The 16728-nt window shown below is 33.3% G+C and overlaps 1 protein-coding gene across 1 annotated transcript; it reads right to left on the bottom strand.

Annotated features, from left to right (window-relative positions):
• Positions 1-752: 752 nt before the first annotated feature.
• LOC140758716 (arogenate dehydratase/prephenate dehydratase 1, chloroplastic-like) lies at positions 753-16452 on the bottom strand. Its single transcript, XM_073094979.1, has 11 exons — positions 15897-16452; positions 13043-13107; positions 12859-12951; positions 12575-12775; positions 12417-12497; positions 12240-12335; positions 4814-4891; positions 4642-4731; positions 4467-4534; positions 4192-4273; positions 753-1233 (listed from the first exon to the last, which is right to left on the bottom strand). The coding sequence occupies exons 1-11, from the start codon at positions 16183-16185 to the stop codon at positions 1177-1179; spliced, it is 1200 nt and encodes a 399-aa protein (XP_072951080.1). The 5' UTR covers positions 16186-16452; the 3' UTR covers positions 753-1176.
• Positions 16453-16728: the final 276 nt, after the last annotated feature.

Raw genomic sequence — 16728 nt, 5'->3', positions numbered from 1 at the left:
ACTGATTTTCAGCTATTAGCAGTCTAGACATTCAAAGATCATCTTTATAAAGAATGAACCGATCCACCGGCGGATTTCTGTAACCAACTACTCTAAAATACGTCTACCGACATTTCTTCTTCGAAAAAAAAGAACCTCATTTTTTTTGTTGTTGATATATATAGAACTTTATTAAGATGAGTATCAATAGTTTATGTAGATTTATATATTTTTTTTTATTTCCCTTCACATCTCTTTTACACTTACCTTATGGATCTAGCAGCAGCAAAGTGAAGAATAAGCAAGTCTCTTTATACTAAGTATATATAAATAAAGGCTTATTACAATACTACTTATTCCAACATCTTTTCCCCATTCAATATTTTTATATTTACTAATTATTATTTTACCTATGAAAAAGACATCATTTGATTAACCATCATTTCAATCATTCTCCCTTTCTCTCTCTCCATCCCTATCATCATAAAATATATTTTAATCATTTTATAAAGTATCTTTACTTTTTTTTTATGATTTACATTAAAACATAGTCTAAACCAGTATAAACTCTCTCATGCAAGTTTAAAAATGGAGCACAGTTAAACTAATATGAGAATTATTCCACAAGTGAACTTCAACTGTAAAAGAAACATAGTGCACAACTCATCTATCGTTTAATCGTCAGACTTGGCGACTAAAACACATGAATTTAGATAGTTAATATCATATAAATCCGCATAACTGAATAGCAAAACAGAGTACTGCAAAGCGAGTTTAAGCTAACAAATAAATCTTACTTTGTATTGAATAGTCCCATGGGCATAATTAACAAATAGGAGCCAGAGATATGTTAACAGTGTACTCTGTTTCAGTTATGAAATTGTTGTAATGCAATTTCATACAAATAGAATTCGGTGCAAGAATGCTCTAACTCAGCTGCATACATTCTGTAAGGTGAACTTGCTGCACTGGTAGCGAAATCTGGAGAGCAGCGAAAAATTTAGCGAAAGTCCAAATTCTGTAATGCCAAATCAATGAGAGGAACACAGATCTGCCCAAAATCTTGAAGCATAGGCAGGACAGTCATATGTTGTAATTGGATTATTGTTGGCTGTCGGTGAAGCCAGGAGAGGATCTAGTACTATACAATATCCCTGGGCATTCATGTATCGGTATAGAGAATTCCATGTAAGACATCTACAGAGATGTGTCCATCGGGTAACAGCCAAGTACTCGAAGAAATTTAGCAAATTCCTGCAGATGCCCAATAATTTTAAGTTACTCAACTAAATGGATTTCCACCATCAGCATTGCAAGTAGTTATAAATTTGTACCCAAAGAGTAGTTTGAACTTTGGAAGAAAAGATACGTGAAAGAAAACATGCATACACTCTGCAGTAGACTTCTATGACAATAAGCATCACCAAAAAAGTTCGCACAAAGGTACACTAACACAAGAATAGGAATCTCACTAACACAAGATACACTTTGGAGGTTTCACCAGTTATATGTTCAATGCAACTAGTAAAGATATGATATACATTGTTGATCCTGGTCGCTTTATCTAACAATTTAAATTTATATGCCAAAACCAATTTTCTAGGGATCATAAGTTCAAGCCTCCTCAAATCTCATTTAATCACTATCTCTACCATCTAATTTAATTACTATGGAGGACAACACAACCTCTTATCAACCATCTGCCCAAGTAAATAAGAGGATGCATGTTAAAAAAATATGACATCCATTGTTGGAATGTTACCTAATAATTTGAATTTTTAGATCAACTGGATATTTAACAGCAACCAAAAATAAATAGGCAGTTCTATGGCAGCTAATCTTCAAACTGTAATAGGTATGAATAAGATTTTGTGTGCTACTAAGAAAGGGAGCGATTGCTAACCACAATATGTAAAGCCTAAAAGTATGAATATTATCATCAAGTATCCACTATTAATAATATGGACTAGGCCAGAAAAACCTGTAAGTTGAGTAAGCCTGCATGCAAGAGAATAACAAATATAGGGGGACTTCTTGTCAACCCAACATCAAAAATCTAAAGTCGGTGCCCTGTTCCTCTCTAAAAGCAAGGTCACTCAAGAGATAGATTGACCACATGACCTAGATCAATTGTTATCTAGAGATGTGCCATAAAACAACGGTCAACCCTTTAGTCCCAATATTTAGCACCTATAACAGTGAACAGGCAGTGCGAACAAGCATAGTGTGTCATCAGTACTGAAAAAATTGGTCTTTCCTCTTTTCAGCTCTATTTACGTGTTTCTCTGCCAAATCAAGTGCTATAATATTTTTCTTACTCCTTTCTTCCCAATCAGCTTACTACTTTCAAGATATACTCAGTTCTTCATTACAAAGAGTTTGGTTCCACAACAAACCCATCGCCTCTTGGATACAATAGACAAGTTACTATAACACCGAGTGACACCCTTACACTACTCACACCTTATTCTGAACAGTAACAGTTGAACTTATGTTCTTTTTCAGACCTTCTAGCTTAGTGTTATACCATATGTCCGTATCTTAGATTGATCATTTAAAATAATGACATGAGCAAATAGCATATATCAGGATATATTATGTTTTACACCTATAGCAGCACTTATCAGAACAAATATTGCTTAATTTCCCATGTTGTGGCCAAGGTAAATATTATATTGTATACGTAGAGCAGGACTTTTCAGAACAAATATTGCTTGATTTCCCATGTTGTGGCCACTATAGATGATAGATGAGCAGATAAAGGATCATGTAGTGCTCAGGTGCTAGATGTATGCTAGCACCCAAGATTCAAAGCAATTTTTTTAAATCAAATAAATAATAGTTAGAGAAGAAGTTAAAATTAATATAAACAATCTAAACAATATACTAATGTATTCTTGTTAATAATTATAGTAAGCCATTGGAATCTATTATTTCATCAACATGTACAATAATTTTGAATTTCAGTCAATCAACCCACTAAAATGTGATATGAGATGCTAAGGCAGTCATCTAGGTGGGACCTAAGGCGGGAGCCTGGCCATTAAGACAGAAGTTTTTTAAAATAATGTTTGTGGCATCAAGTGCCTTTCATTTACCTGCAAGTTGATCTTAATTTTTTTTTTTTCATTTTCATGTTTAAACAAACCCACCTTTCTAGAAGTATAATCGCTGGAGCAATGTTAGGTGCGCCAAGACAGGAGCCCCAAAACTGTCTAGTAAGTTAGTCAAGCATAAAACACAAAAGGATCTGATAATAGAATTCACAATTCTCTTGGTCCAAGATTGAGAATTGAAGTCATAGGTGCACAGCTCTCCAACTTCAGTTCTGTAGTGACCATAATAGTTAACTACAATACAGTAGCAACTTCTTACACAACTGTGCATATTTTGGCACTACGGCATCCAGGGGACCACGCGTGACCTGTCAGATGGGCATACTTCAGATAATGCCAGCTGCTTGTTATGCTGAGATGTGGAGACTGTGCTTCAAGGGGGGGAGGAGACCTTAGCCGATGATTCAGCAGATGGACAGGCTATCGAAAGTTAATGCAGACTTCACAGCCGAAGATCAAAAGTGCGGAGACAATAATAGGTAACTATGATGAAGTAGCAATTTCTTACACAATTGTGCATATTTTGGCATTACAATCAATCCTGGAGTTCAACAACTAAGTGACTATGTTTCGACATAATAAGCTTGAACCAACAACTAATTACTTGAGTTACTGTCGAGATTTATAGTTTGCTAATGCTGATGGCAGTACTTGTGGTTATCTTTAAGTTACTTGATGTAACCTTATACCTCATGGTATTGTGTATGGCACTTATTCTTCTTAGTAAGGCATTAGTTTCCCCAGGATAGAATTGCATTATTCTCTAACAGATCCCCTACCATTTTGACATTGTAAATCCTCGGTATTGCTCTCCCATGATCTTAAAAGGATTGATTTAAGGCACTCAGTAGAAATAATTACAGATAATAGATGAACTTCAGCTCCATAATATGAAGATATTCATAATATGAAGATATTCTCCCATTGCAATCTTTCATGGATAAGTAGATGCATCTTAAGAAGTTTATCAGCAGCACAATATGCTTTAGGACATAAATTAATCAAGAAAATGGAAATTTAAATGGCAAAGGAGCATTTAATGTAACTCATATTTATCGTCTTAAAGATGTATATGCACAAAGAAAATTACTCTGACCTGCAAATGAGCCAAGGCATTTTGCGCACGAGGCTCAGCCATGGATGCTTCAAAGTCAATGTAGAAAAGATAATCGAAGTACCTAAATCAAGAACTGTCAATCAGACTACAGGAAAAATACATCTGCAAAAATAAAGGTGCTTCTAAGCTGTTCTTAAGGAATACTGTTTTTTTCTAATAAGATTTTACAACACAAGATGACATGCGAACAACATAGTTAGATAAGTACTCTTTAATCACAAGAAAGTTAACAAACTTTAGCTATAGTTACTCACTTGGCAGTGCCATGGTTTGAGTCATCAACAAGGCGTATAGGGCTACTTCGTTGTGGTCTGCTTTCAATCTTTAGTCGGACGATAAGAACATCACCATTTTGGTCAACAAACTAAGAAACAACCTTGATTACAAGGCAGAGAACAAGACAAATAATGTTCCTTGCTGTTTCAATACCTTTGTCAAATTAATACTCCTAAGAGCAAAGACCGCCAAGGCTTTAAATAGTACTCCGGGCCCTTCTTCAAGAGTGAAGACGATACTTGTCTGGAATTATCAGTGTACACCCTGGTCATGTTCCTTCAGTACAAAATGGTATTTTGAGCAATATATCCTGCAATATTAGTACCTTAAAGGGCCTATCAGTTCTTGGAATTATAGGTTCCCTAGCCAATATCAAGAAGCGTGTAATGTTGGTGGAGATATCCTGCAATGGTTTTTACAATTATTATAGAAGATGATCAGAACTAGACAGTAACACATATACTGGCTAAAGGAGAAATATAGAACATCCTTGATGTGCCTTCTCACAGCAAGTAAATGCATATATAATACCCAACTTAAAAAAATATTGGCCCGAATGCCCAGAAAGTCTTGTTTGAGCAAGTAATGTTCTAAGCTACATTCTGTAAATTGAATAACTTGACTAGATTAACTAACATGACAATTTGTGAAGAATACTAGGCAAAAACAAAGGAGGGTCCTCTGTGACAGAAAGAGATAACTTTTCTGTTGCAATAGTGATGGACAATGAAGCACTGACACCTCTATTTGGGAAAGGTGTCCAACACGTGTTGGGCACGTGTTTGACATGGGAAAGAAGTATCATATATATAAAAATAAAGAATAAAAATAGGATACAGCGTGGATGTGGCGGATACAGTGGCCACTGTAATTGAGCTTAAAGGGCATAATGGGTTGGGTTTGGTTTGTTTTTCATTTATCTGGATCCAACCCCAATAATAATAAGTTTAGTTAGGTTTTCATCCTCTCGAACACCACCTAGGAAAACCTAAAACCTCACCTCCCCTCAGCATGGCATGGGCTATGAGGTTTCGACTGAGCTCAGTGAGGTGATATTTCTCTCTCTCTCTCTCCCCCCGCAAGCAACTTCTTTGAGACCTCTCTCTTTGCAAATAAGAGAGGTTTTTCTTTTATCAGATCTCTCTCCGAGACAGCGGGAACAAGAAGATTGAGCACATTTTTTTTCTCATTTCTTGTAATCTTCTTTGAGACATCTCTCTTTGCAATCTCTCAGAGCTGTGTGCATGCGCGGGCGCTAGCAATTTTTTTTTTCTTAGTTCTTTCTTTGAGACGGATGGGGTAAAATTTAATTTCTTGTTCTTTACATATATTCTTGTTAGTGTGATAATGTGATATTGGTGATGCTTGAATAGAGTAAATGCTATTACTATATATTGTGCCATTGATTAGTCTGATACTGTGACGCTTGGTCTCTAATAATCTTCTAATTAAAGGAAATGTCACTAATAGTTATTTTCTTCAATAATGTGGTTTTATTATAGTTGAAGGAAATAAATATTGAAAATATAAAATCTAGTCAAAATACTATATCTTCTAATACTGTGGATGATAATGCTCCTTTATAGAAGTATGTTACTATGCTGGAGAAATCAGAAGAAGGTGGAGTCAATCATAATTGTAGATGCAACTATTCTCAACAAGTCTAAGGATCATATTATAGACTAAAGGCTTAATTGTTGAAAATCAATGGACATCAAATTAAGGGTTATCCAAAAGTGAGCAGTGGACATAATATAGAAATAGAAAAGATTGTTGATATGGCCGAGTTGATAATAAAAAATTCGATGCCTAAACAAATTCCTCTGCGAAAATATATCCAAGCTACATCTAATAGCTCATTAGGAGTTAAAAGGAGTAGGTTTTAACATGAAGAGAATCAAGAAAAAAAAAAGAAATAGGAATGACAGCTATTGAGCAGTCATTTAATTCCAATGCTCTTAAATTGTGAGATTATAAGGATGTTTTATTCAGCGAGCTTGTCTTTTCATTTGGCAAGGAACTCTAAATATGTTAGTCTTTCAATTTGCAGCAATTAATCATATTTCTAGATCAGTGCCCCTAGCTATAATATGTTAAAAACTACACAAGAAAAGAGAGCAAATATTGAAAGAGAAACAGATAAGTATGATAGTTGGACTGATGCATAGAGAATGACACTTATAAAATTTTTAATAGTGAATGATAGTGACTATGTTCTTTAGAACTATTAATAATAAAGAAGTATATAAAGAAAAATTCTTTATTTCTAATTTAATTATTAAAATCATTGAAGATGTTAGATCTCATAATATAGTTCAAGTGGCCACAGATAATGCACACGTTTGTAAGACAATAGGAATGCTTCTTAAGGCAAAGTTTTTTTTTTAATTGTAGGATTCCATGTGTATTTCATACTCTCAACCAAACTTTAATTTTTTTATTTTTTATTTTTTTATAATTGTTGGACTCCATATATATATTTGATACTCTTAACCTAACTTTAAGGAACATATAAATACCAAAAAACACCAAGGTAAATTAAATTGTGTTTGATGTGTGATTTCAATAATTGGAGGAGATGCGATATGCATTAAAAATTTTATTATACAATAGTCCATGAGATTGGCTATCTTTAATGAATTTGTCAACTTAAAATTATTTGCTATTATAGAGACTCATTTTGTTTTGGTGACTATAATGTTGAAAAAATTTTAAAAAGATCAAAAAAGGTCTTCAATCAATGGTAATTATTGATAAATGGAGTTGCTATAAGGAAGATGATGTGGGCAAAGCACAATTTGCCAAAGATAAAATTATTGATGACCTTTGGTACGATAAAATTGAACATATATTTTGCTTTCACAGAGCCTATACATAATATGTTACGAATTGCGAAAATAAATTAACTATATTTATATTTGATATGAGATGTGGGATACCATAATTGAAAAGGTAAATACAAACATATTTACAAAAACAAGAAAGCAAGGAATCTCTCTTCTATTTAATATTGCATAAGATCCTAGTGGATAGATGGGACAAAAGCAATATACCACTACATTGCTTAGCACATTTTTTGAATTCAAAGTTAAAGTTAATTTCTATTTTCTATAGTACTTTTTTATGATTAAATATTTTATTATTTATTGTCATTGTTATATATTGTTTACTAATTTAATGATTATGTAAATAAGTATAATAGCTCATTATAGATTCAAGAGAATCCAAATCATTCACCACCACATAAGGATTTAAAAAATTTCTAATATGAGAAATAAATGCTTAAAAAGGTTATTTCCAAATACAGAATAATGAAAAATGGCATATCAAGTATATAATAGTTTCCTTATAGCAACTAAAAGTTTTGTTGATTATAATTCTAGAGAAGAGAGAAATGATTTTGATCTAAACACGTGGAGGGTTGCTTATGGTACTTCTGCTCCTATACTTCAGAATTTAACACTTAGATTACTTGGGCAATCTTACTTTCTTTAGGCTGTGAAAGAAATTGGAATATCTATTTTTCATCCATTCAATAAAAAGAAATAAGATAACTCCATAAAGAAATGAAGATTTAGTATATATGCATATTAATCTTCACCTTATTTAAAGAGGTCTTTGGATTATTTAAAAGAGGAGACCAAGATGTGAGCCATCGAGAGAATTCTTACGATTCTTTTAATGGTGCTGGAGTATTAGAGTTTGTGGGTCTCTCAATTGATAAACCGGATTTGAAGACCATAATATTTTATTATTTTTTAATGAAGGTAATAAGGATCCACCATCAACTAAATCTGAACGATCTAACATTGCCTCTTTCCTTTGAAATGATTGTTAATTTTTTAACTTCTATGGACTCAATTACTCATGCATGTTTTGCAACTCGAAATGATAATTCTTGTGGCTTCTTAGAATTTTTACACTTTTTATTGTCTTACAATCTCTAAATTCTCATGAATACTTTTTATAGCTCGCTGTATGAGTATTTTACACTATTAGATTACAAAGTTTTACTTTAGCTATATCAATAAACTATATAAATTTGATTTACTTATTTATTTATTCTGTCATGTCTTGTGCCGTGTTCGTGTCCTATTTTTTTAATATTTGTTGTGTCGTTGTGTCCATATATGTCATGTCCGTGTCCATTCTTCATTGGTGATGGATGAAAGCTAAATTACATCAACATATATAGACATCATATAGTCATAGTAACAAAATATACTCTCAATAAAAATTATCCCCTACTAAGAGGCACAATTTACAGGAATAAGAATGATCCACCCTAGACAAAGAACTCATTCACATAAATGTGAATTGTTAAAATCAGTAAACAATTGAGTTAACAATCATTTACAAGATCTTAATCTACTGTAATGAGTAGATTGTTAATTTCAAGTTTATTCATTAAAACCAAATGCACGAGAATTTTTTTTTTTTTCACGATCTATATTAGTTCAACTTAGTGACGGTCGTGCGGAAGGCTCGTGCCATGTCGTGCAACTATCAACAAGGCACAGTCCTGCGTGTTAGTGGCACGCCTTTAACATATTTTTAATAAATAAATTTAGGATATTTAAAATATGTTTTTGATCTTCGGCATGTTAATATTTGATTTTTTATTTTACAATATATATTAAAACCTAAAATATGATATTTTATCTTTAGATTATTTTTACAAATAACATATTTTTATTAAAATAAAATAATAGTCAAATAAAATGTTATTCAACACATTATATGATTAAGTACATTTATTAAAACTAATATTAATAATTAAACATTCCATAATATGATTGGAAACTCCATTGAACACATAATATTATTCAACACAATATTAATTGATAATAGTTCAATAATTAAAACTAATATCTAATTAAATATAAAATAATGGAGAAGATCAAAGACTTCATTTGCCTACATAAGAATAACATAAGAATGTTGAGCTAATTACTATCAACAATCTTCAAAACTCATCCACTAATAATATTGTTCGTTCTAATGTCTCACATAGTCTTTATACAAATATAAACTTTGCAATTCTCTTATCATGTGATATGGATATTAAACATACACAAGAACAATCGGCATCGACATAAATACACTATAAGCATATACAGATTGTGATAGTTTTAGTCGGAGTCTAAAACCCAATGGTTTGGTCATTGGTAATGAAGTTAAGGCAAATCTAGGACGTGGTAAGGTGGTCTAAGAAGGTGGTGATGGTAGGGATTAGTAGAGGAGAGATCAAGGATGAGTTTTAGACTTTGACTCCATTATAACAATAGCGAGGAGGATTTCTGGATCTGTGGTTGTTGCAGGTCTTTAATGGAGGATTTCTTTTTATTTATATGTTATTATTACTTTTTCTTAAAATTTTATAATTTTTCTATATTTAAAAGATTATTGGAGTTGCAAGAGGAGCAGATGACAATAGTGGGGTAGGAGACGAGAAGATAGCCAAGGGTTTGAGCAATAGAGTCAAGGGAGGAGCTGATGACGATAGTGGGGTGGAAAACAAAGAGGCGGCCAAGGGTTTAGGTGTCGACGCCGTAGGCATAAAGGCGGACGTAAAGGAGGACGGCCTAGTCGATATCATTGGTGAGAAAGGAGGGATTGCGGGAGACAGCAATTAGAGGAGGAGAAGAAGAGGGTGGAGCAAAGTAAGAAAAGGTGGGGAGGAGAATAGAAGGGAAGAGGCTGCAATATTGTAGTATAAATGTTAATTTAATTATTTATGCTATATTAGCGCTATACTCTTTTTGTTAGTTTGGTTAGAAAATTATGTATATATTTTAAATATTGTTGTAAAAAACTTTATAATAATATTGTAAGCGGGTTAATCATGTTGGTGTAAATAAATTAATCTTGTCGTGTAAACGAGTTAACTGTGTTGTATAAAGAACACAACCTGTTTATTAAACGGGTCAAATGAGTCGTGTCATATTACCTATTTAATAAACGGGTTATGTTTATGTTTAAAAATTTTAATCGCTTATTAAATGGGTTGTGTTCGTGTTTATACTATCCTGACCTAACCCAAACTTGACTAATTCAACCCAATTGTCACCCCTATAATGATGATTATAGTTATATCATTCTATGAGTGTACCTCATAACATCTAAATTGATTAATAATAATTGATAAAAATAAAAAAAAATAAAAAAGGCTCCATATGATATATCATGTTTATTAAGAAAATAACTAAAGTTAATCGATGATAATTGATGGAAATAAAATAAAAAATTAAATGGGCTTCCCATGACATATCATGTTTGTCACATGATAAAAAAAAAAATCTCAAAGAATATTTTAGGTTTACCACTCTAGCAGATTCATTTTGGATCGATTCAATCCGTTTTGGACCTCACGCGACTCGTGCCAATTAACACAGCTCACCATGAGGGTGTCCCACTAGTACACCCCGTGCCGGGTGTCATGCCACCTTCAGAACGGGGCATGCCGAAAATTCAAACTATCCAAGAAATGATACGACTTGCCACGAAAGAAGATAAAAGCACATTTCAAGTAATCCAAAGTTTGGCATCAATTAAGGAATCCCATATAGAACTATTGAAGTAAATCCTAGCATACTTACATTAACTTCAGGAAATAACCTCGAACAAAAGCTTGCAGAACTAATAGTACTCAGAATAGAATTGCTCAATTTTCTATTTGCTATTGAAAAGCACAAAGGGATCAATTACATGGCATATTTATAATCTAATCCAGGATAACAAAACATCCCAACTAGTCAAAGTGATGACACTATCAAATATCAGGAGCAGATTTGTCAAAAAAAGCTCACATACTCTACAGTTCACATGAAAGGGATCTGTGAGATTAAGAATTTCTAAAGTAGTACAATTGACAGTCCAGGCCCCACACTCAAGTTTGATTATTATTCCAAATATCCCAGCCAAAGATTGTCAAATACTAGGAAATATTGAAGTACTACTGTACTGAAGGAGAGAGAGTCTAACAGATGAATAATGAAGGTTACTTTTAGACAGTGATTAAATTTGCAATGCAATTAATAGATGTATAACTTCATGATAAATATATTAAGTTCCAATGCAAAGGAAGAGGATATTCAATTGTGGACCAAACGTAAAGAGCTTCACCAGATCCAAAGTTTAGGATGGGGAAATAATAAAATGTGGCAGAAATTCCTGGAAAAATCAATTACTTCAAGTATAAAGGAAAAATAGAAACAAAGAACTAAAAGATTAAGTTTGAAATGTAAATGTCATTGTTCTGCAAGATTGAAAAGAGAGATTCAGAAATTAGGACCCAAAATAATTTGAGCCTATTTGATGGGAGAAAAGGTTCAGTTTTCTGACTAAGAGGACAAGATAATCACATGGGGCATTAAAAAATATAATCATTTCTCCCAAACAATTAAGAGTAAAAGACTGCAAATTGATATAGAATGTCATTGTTCTGCAAGATTGAAAAGAGAGATTCAGTAATTAGGACCCAGAATAATTTGAGCCTATTTGATGGGAGAAAAGGTTCATTTTTCTGACTAACAGGACAAGATATCACACTGGGCATTAAAAATTATAATCATTTCTCCCTAACAATTAAGAGTAAAAGACTGCAAATTGATATAAGATGCTAATAAATATTAGACACGTTACTTAGTCATATAAACACATTGTTATATTGGTAATCTCCTATCAGAGTACAAAAAAGTATATGCAGGAAAAAAGGAGCGTGTAGAAAGTAAAAAGAGAAGATCCATTGCCTGCATCTTATTTTCAAGTATATGAAGCCCATACAATTCTGCAGCTCGGGCACTCGCTATTGCTCCAGCATCCCTGAGACCTTTTGTGGCTATCAACTATAAAGAGTTCTCAAGAATTTGATGGTTAATATTTATGTCACTTGAATTAGAAGAAATCGTAGTACTAAAATGCATTACCTGAGCAGCACCAGCAGTATCATCAAAACTTTCTCTAATGACTCTTAGCTTGCTTATTGCATTCTCACATTGAGCAAGTGCCTAACATTGAGAAGGTTTCGAATATGATGAATACACAAAAAGAGAAGCATTGTGAATATCAATTAAATGAATCGAACCTGTGGATGGCTTAAGACACGCCCTAGCTCCTCCTTGGTCACACCTGGCAGAGCCATAAGACAGAGGTCCACAGCCAATTGTACCTCGCCCACAATATGCAACTTATGGCAGCGTAGTAAGTCATAGTTCCGATGAATGCTTCCAATTAAGGAATTCTCTATCGGGAGGACTGCTTTGTCAACAAGCCAAAGTTCAACAGCCTGCAAATTAGCAAATATATGCAAGGCGTAAGGGTGGCAGAATTTGTCAAATTGTTGATGAATACTCCAAAAAGAAGATAAACCTTAAACGCAACTTCAAACTGTTCACAGGGAACAGCTACACACTTTGGGTATGCTTTTAGGGCAGCAGTCTCACTAAATGCTCCTGGTGAACCCTAATTTAAAGAAAAACAGGTAGTGTACAAGCTTCAGTAAATGATATGTATAACATGACTAAAAAGAAAAATGACCAACTGCATCTTGTACCTGATAAGCTACACGGACATCAGATCCACGGCTAGAAGTAGAAAGATCAGTCAAGGATAATGGCTCTGCAGATGTGGTAATTTCATTATTATTACGAAAAAAAATAAAGAAACTGTCATAGAATATACTCTCAATGCTGAGAAGAAATTGCATAATAACTTTCATCAATTCACAGTGAGAAAATCCCAAATTGCATAGCAAAGAGAAATCAAATAATAACAAGATACAAACTGATAAAGTACATAAATGCATGCACATTGCTGCAGGCGTTAGGTTCTTCCAACTATAATAGACCAAGTCAGGATCATTTGTCGTACATGAATTAATGAAATCAAGAAATCAAATCTGGCACTTAGGAAGAATAAAGAGTTACACCCCAGTTCACCTCAAGAATAATAAAAATCATTATTCTAGAATACTACAAAATATGTAGGATTAAACGTAAAAAAGACAAATATTAAAACCAATATTTTATAAAATTAAAACATATTTAAATTATAATAATAAATTAACATTCTATCTCTCAAACATTGCGCACTTACCTTTCATGTATTGCATATCTATCTCCCTAGCATTGCATTACATATTTATCTCTATTGCATTGCATTATATATCTATCTCTCTGTATTGCATATGTAATACATTAACTTATCATTGCATATGTAATGCCTTAGCTTATCGTTGCATATATAATGTCCTAGTTTGCATTACATAAGTAACTCCCAAGCATTACATACATAAAATATGTTAATTTATTAACTATATATTCTATCAATCTACTTTAAATCAAATCAAAGGGTATTTCAATAATTTTTTCTTCTCTACATTAACTTTATATCACATCAAACATAATTATTATATTATAACCTTATTCTATAATATAAGTAAATATAAAAATAGATATTTCTAAAATAAATCGCTCATTTTGGTAATAACAATTTTCATTTATTTATTCATATTTCACCTCTATTCCTAATATGAACAAGGCCTAGCCTGAATTACCAACATTAAATATATCAGTATGAACTTCATACTGTGTCTTGAAAAAATGGAGCTTTTTTATTAGTCAAATTTAGAAAAATTGTGTCCTATGATACTTTGATCAAGAAAATATCAAGGTTATGTTGGGTTCATATGCTGATTATCTTGACATCCACTTTAATTAAGTGGATGTCAAAACACATGCTTTTAACATTAATTGTAAGAAAAGAGGAAAGATATAAGACTTTTGTTTACATTGGTTCCTCACTTAACACTATAGATGTTGCATTACAACAGATGAAACCAAACAGACTCCTAAATAAATATTCAAAACACTCAAAGAAGAAACTTACATCATGAAGTACTCTTGCATCACATGATCATCACATATTTGTAAAATAAAATGAAATATTTATAAGATGAAACAAGATAGCTCATGCAAATCATGGTGCTGGTTACTAGGAAACATGACCTAATAATTAGTATAATGGAGATGGGAATATTAATCAAGTGAATATTGTTAGTAAGAATGAAAGGAATAAGGTTGTCCGTTGCTATGTTGATGGTAGTTAGAGGAACGACCAACTAAGGCCATAATGTTGGAACACAATCTAAAGAACAGAAACTATATAGCGCTATGCTAAGAGGAAGGGATCTATTAAAGATGGAGGTTCCACATATTAGGAGTGGAAACTAAGAACTTGAGATAGTCAGGAATGACATTACAGGCATAGGTGCAAATAACAATGCTATGAGTATTTTATCCAATGATTGCCCTGCATGCGATTTGTCTATCCCTCCATATTGTTTTAGAAAATATAGCAGATACTTGAGGAGGCTATAAGCAGTGAAGTACAATTTGTTCCTTTTTTCATGGTTAATTCCATGATATACTACCATGCATGGTGGATATCTTATAAGTTTCTTGCTATACACGTGATTTACTAATTTATTTTGTGTAAATAAGTTTTCACATATAAGGTGGTTATTTGTTGTACAGAATTATTTTCTAGTTTAGATACACAAAAGGCATACTATATAAACAAGATTCTGCACATGCTATGCAGATTGGTACAAGTATTGTGGGTTGAAATGTCTTATGATCTTGAAAGGTAGAGTATCATTGAGTGGAAGAGAACACAGTCTAATATCATATACTTCTGCATCTTACAAGATTGTTTAACGAAGAGTAAAGAAAGAAAGACAAATGTAGAAATAAACTAATGTGTAAAATTAACATGCAGCAAAGAGGATAAAGATTCTGCACATGCTATTTAGGACTTCCATGGAGTTTCCTTTGTCATTTTTCTAATAGGATGTTAGGATGATTAAATGTTGTTGCCTTACTTATTCAGCAGATGAAGACTGAAGAACAAATACAAAATGTTTTACTGCATCAGCAGTAGCTTGTCTAGTCATTCATCAAAATATAGATGGTGGATTTTTTTCAATGCATTAACACTTGTGAAACTTAAACTTAACGTCATTCCCTTTCTTCCAATTTTTATTTAGTAACATATACTATCACTTGTGGAAGATATCATTATTACTGTTATGATCTACTCTCAGTTTTCTAATATATTATGGGGTGATCCTCATTGTTTTTTCTTTTATATATAAGGAAAAACTATCACGATTCACATTACAATGGTCCTAAAGCCAATTGATCGACATTTTACTGTGAAAAGATACGAACCCTATGTGTTAGACAGTTAGTTCATCACATCGCTATTTACATCAAACAAGAATCGGTAAAAAGAGTAAGTCAAGAATCAACATTTATCTAAAGTTGCATATATCCTAATTATAGAATTCTAACAGAGTAAACCAGATACTATAAAAAGAGCAAACAAAATGCCAAGAAGAAACCCACTTGGGAGAGAACCCAAATCCCTGCTCCAAGACGCTGGCTTGTTCTCCGAATTCCAATTCCCGGAAACCCGGTCGAGCTCCGGCGAAGAAGGCGACATCCGCGACAAGTTCTCATCTTCCAAAGGCTCCACAGACACACAACCCAAACTCTCCAACCTCCCAGTCCTGAACCCTTCTCCCCTCCACCTCGGAGCGACGGCGGCGGCATCAACCGACCTCCTCCGGCCCAAATCGCTAAGACCCACACGATGGATTCCCCCAATCCATGTCCCCACAGCCTTCAAAGCCATTTCTTTAGAGTCTTCCCCTGTCCCAAGTCAACGGAGGAGTCAACGCGACTCAAATCTCTTCATGGGCATCGGAGGGAGGAGGCGAGGAAGAGATGGGAAGCGATTGGTTTGGGTTTTCAGGGACCGCGGGGGGGCTGGTTGGGGCGGAGTAGGTGGGAGAGGTTGTTGTTGGCAGCACGTAGCTCTCAAGGGAGAAGATGAAATGGGTGGGAACGAGATATAAAAGTGGCGGCTTTTGTGTTCGGACGATTTGGTCGGCAGAGGAGGAGAATAGATGGTCAATAAAACATCGATTTGAGAACGAGGGGAAACATTTTACTGGATTTTGTGTTATATCTAAAAAAAAAGGAAAAAAAATCCACTGACCGGATAAGGATCTTTGAGATGTTGTTGTAACTATCGATATTAAATTTCTTTTATTTTTTTATTTTTTTTTTTGAAATTTTATCAAAAATAGGTCTTGTTTGATTTGAGTTTAGGTTTTATTTTTATTTTTTTTGGAAATTTTCTCAAAATTAGGTCTTATTTGTTTTGAGTTTAGGA

This window comes from Typha angustifolia, chromosome 4 (genome assembly GCF_048772165.1).
Source record: "Typha angustifolia cultivar Huaian chromosome 4, ASM4877216v1, whole genome shotgun sequence".
NCBI lineage: Eukaryota > Viridiplantae > Streptophyta > Magnoliopsida > Poales > Typhaceae > Typha > Typha angustifolia.
Note: the sequence above shows the minus strand (reverse complement) of the source record. Positions and strands in the feature narration are given on the sequence as shown.

Excerpts from the sequence above, each read along its gene's own strand:
- LOC140758716 (XM_073094979.1), bottom strand. The coding sequence starts at position 16,185 with ATGGCTTTGAAGGCTGTGGGGACATGGATTGGGGGAATCCATCGTGTG. Across the intron at positions 12,952-13,042 it reads ATGTCCGTGTAGCTTATCAG|GGTTCACCAGGAGCATTTAG; the intron begins GTACAAGATGCA and ends TCTTTAAATTAG. Across the intron at positions 1,234-4,191 it reads ATGCCTTGGCTCATTTGCAG|GAATTTGCTAAATTTCTTCG; the intron begins GTCAGAGTAATT and ends GGGCATCTGCAG.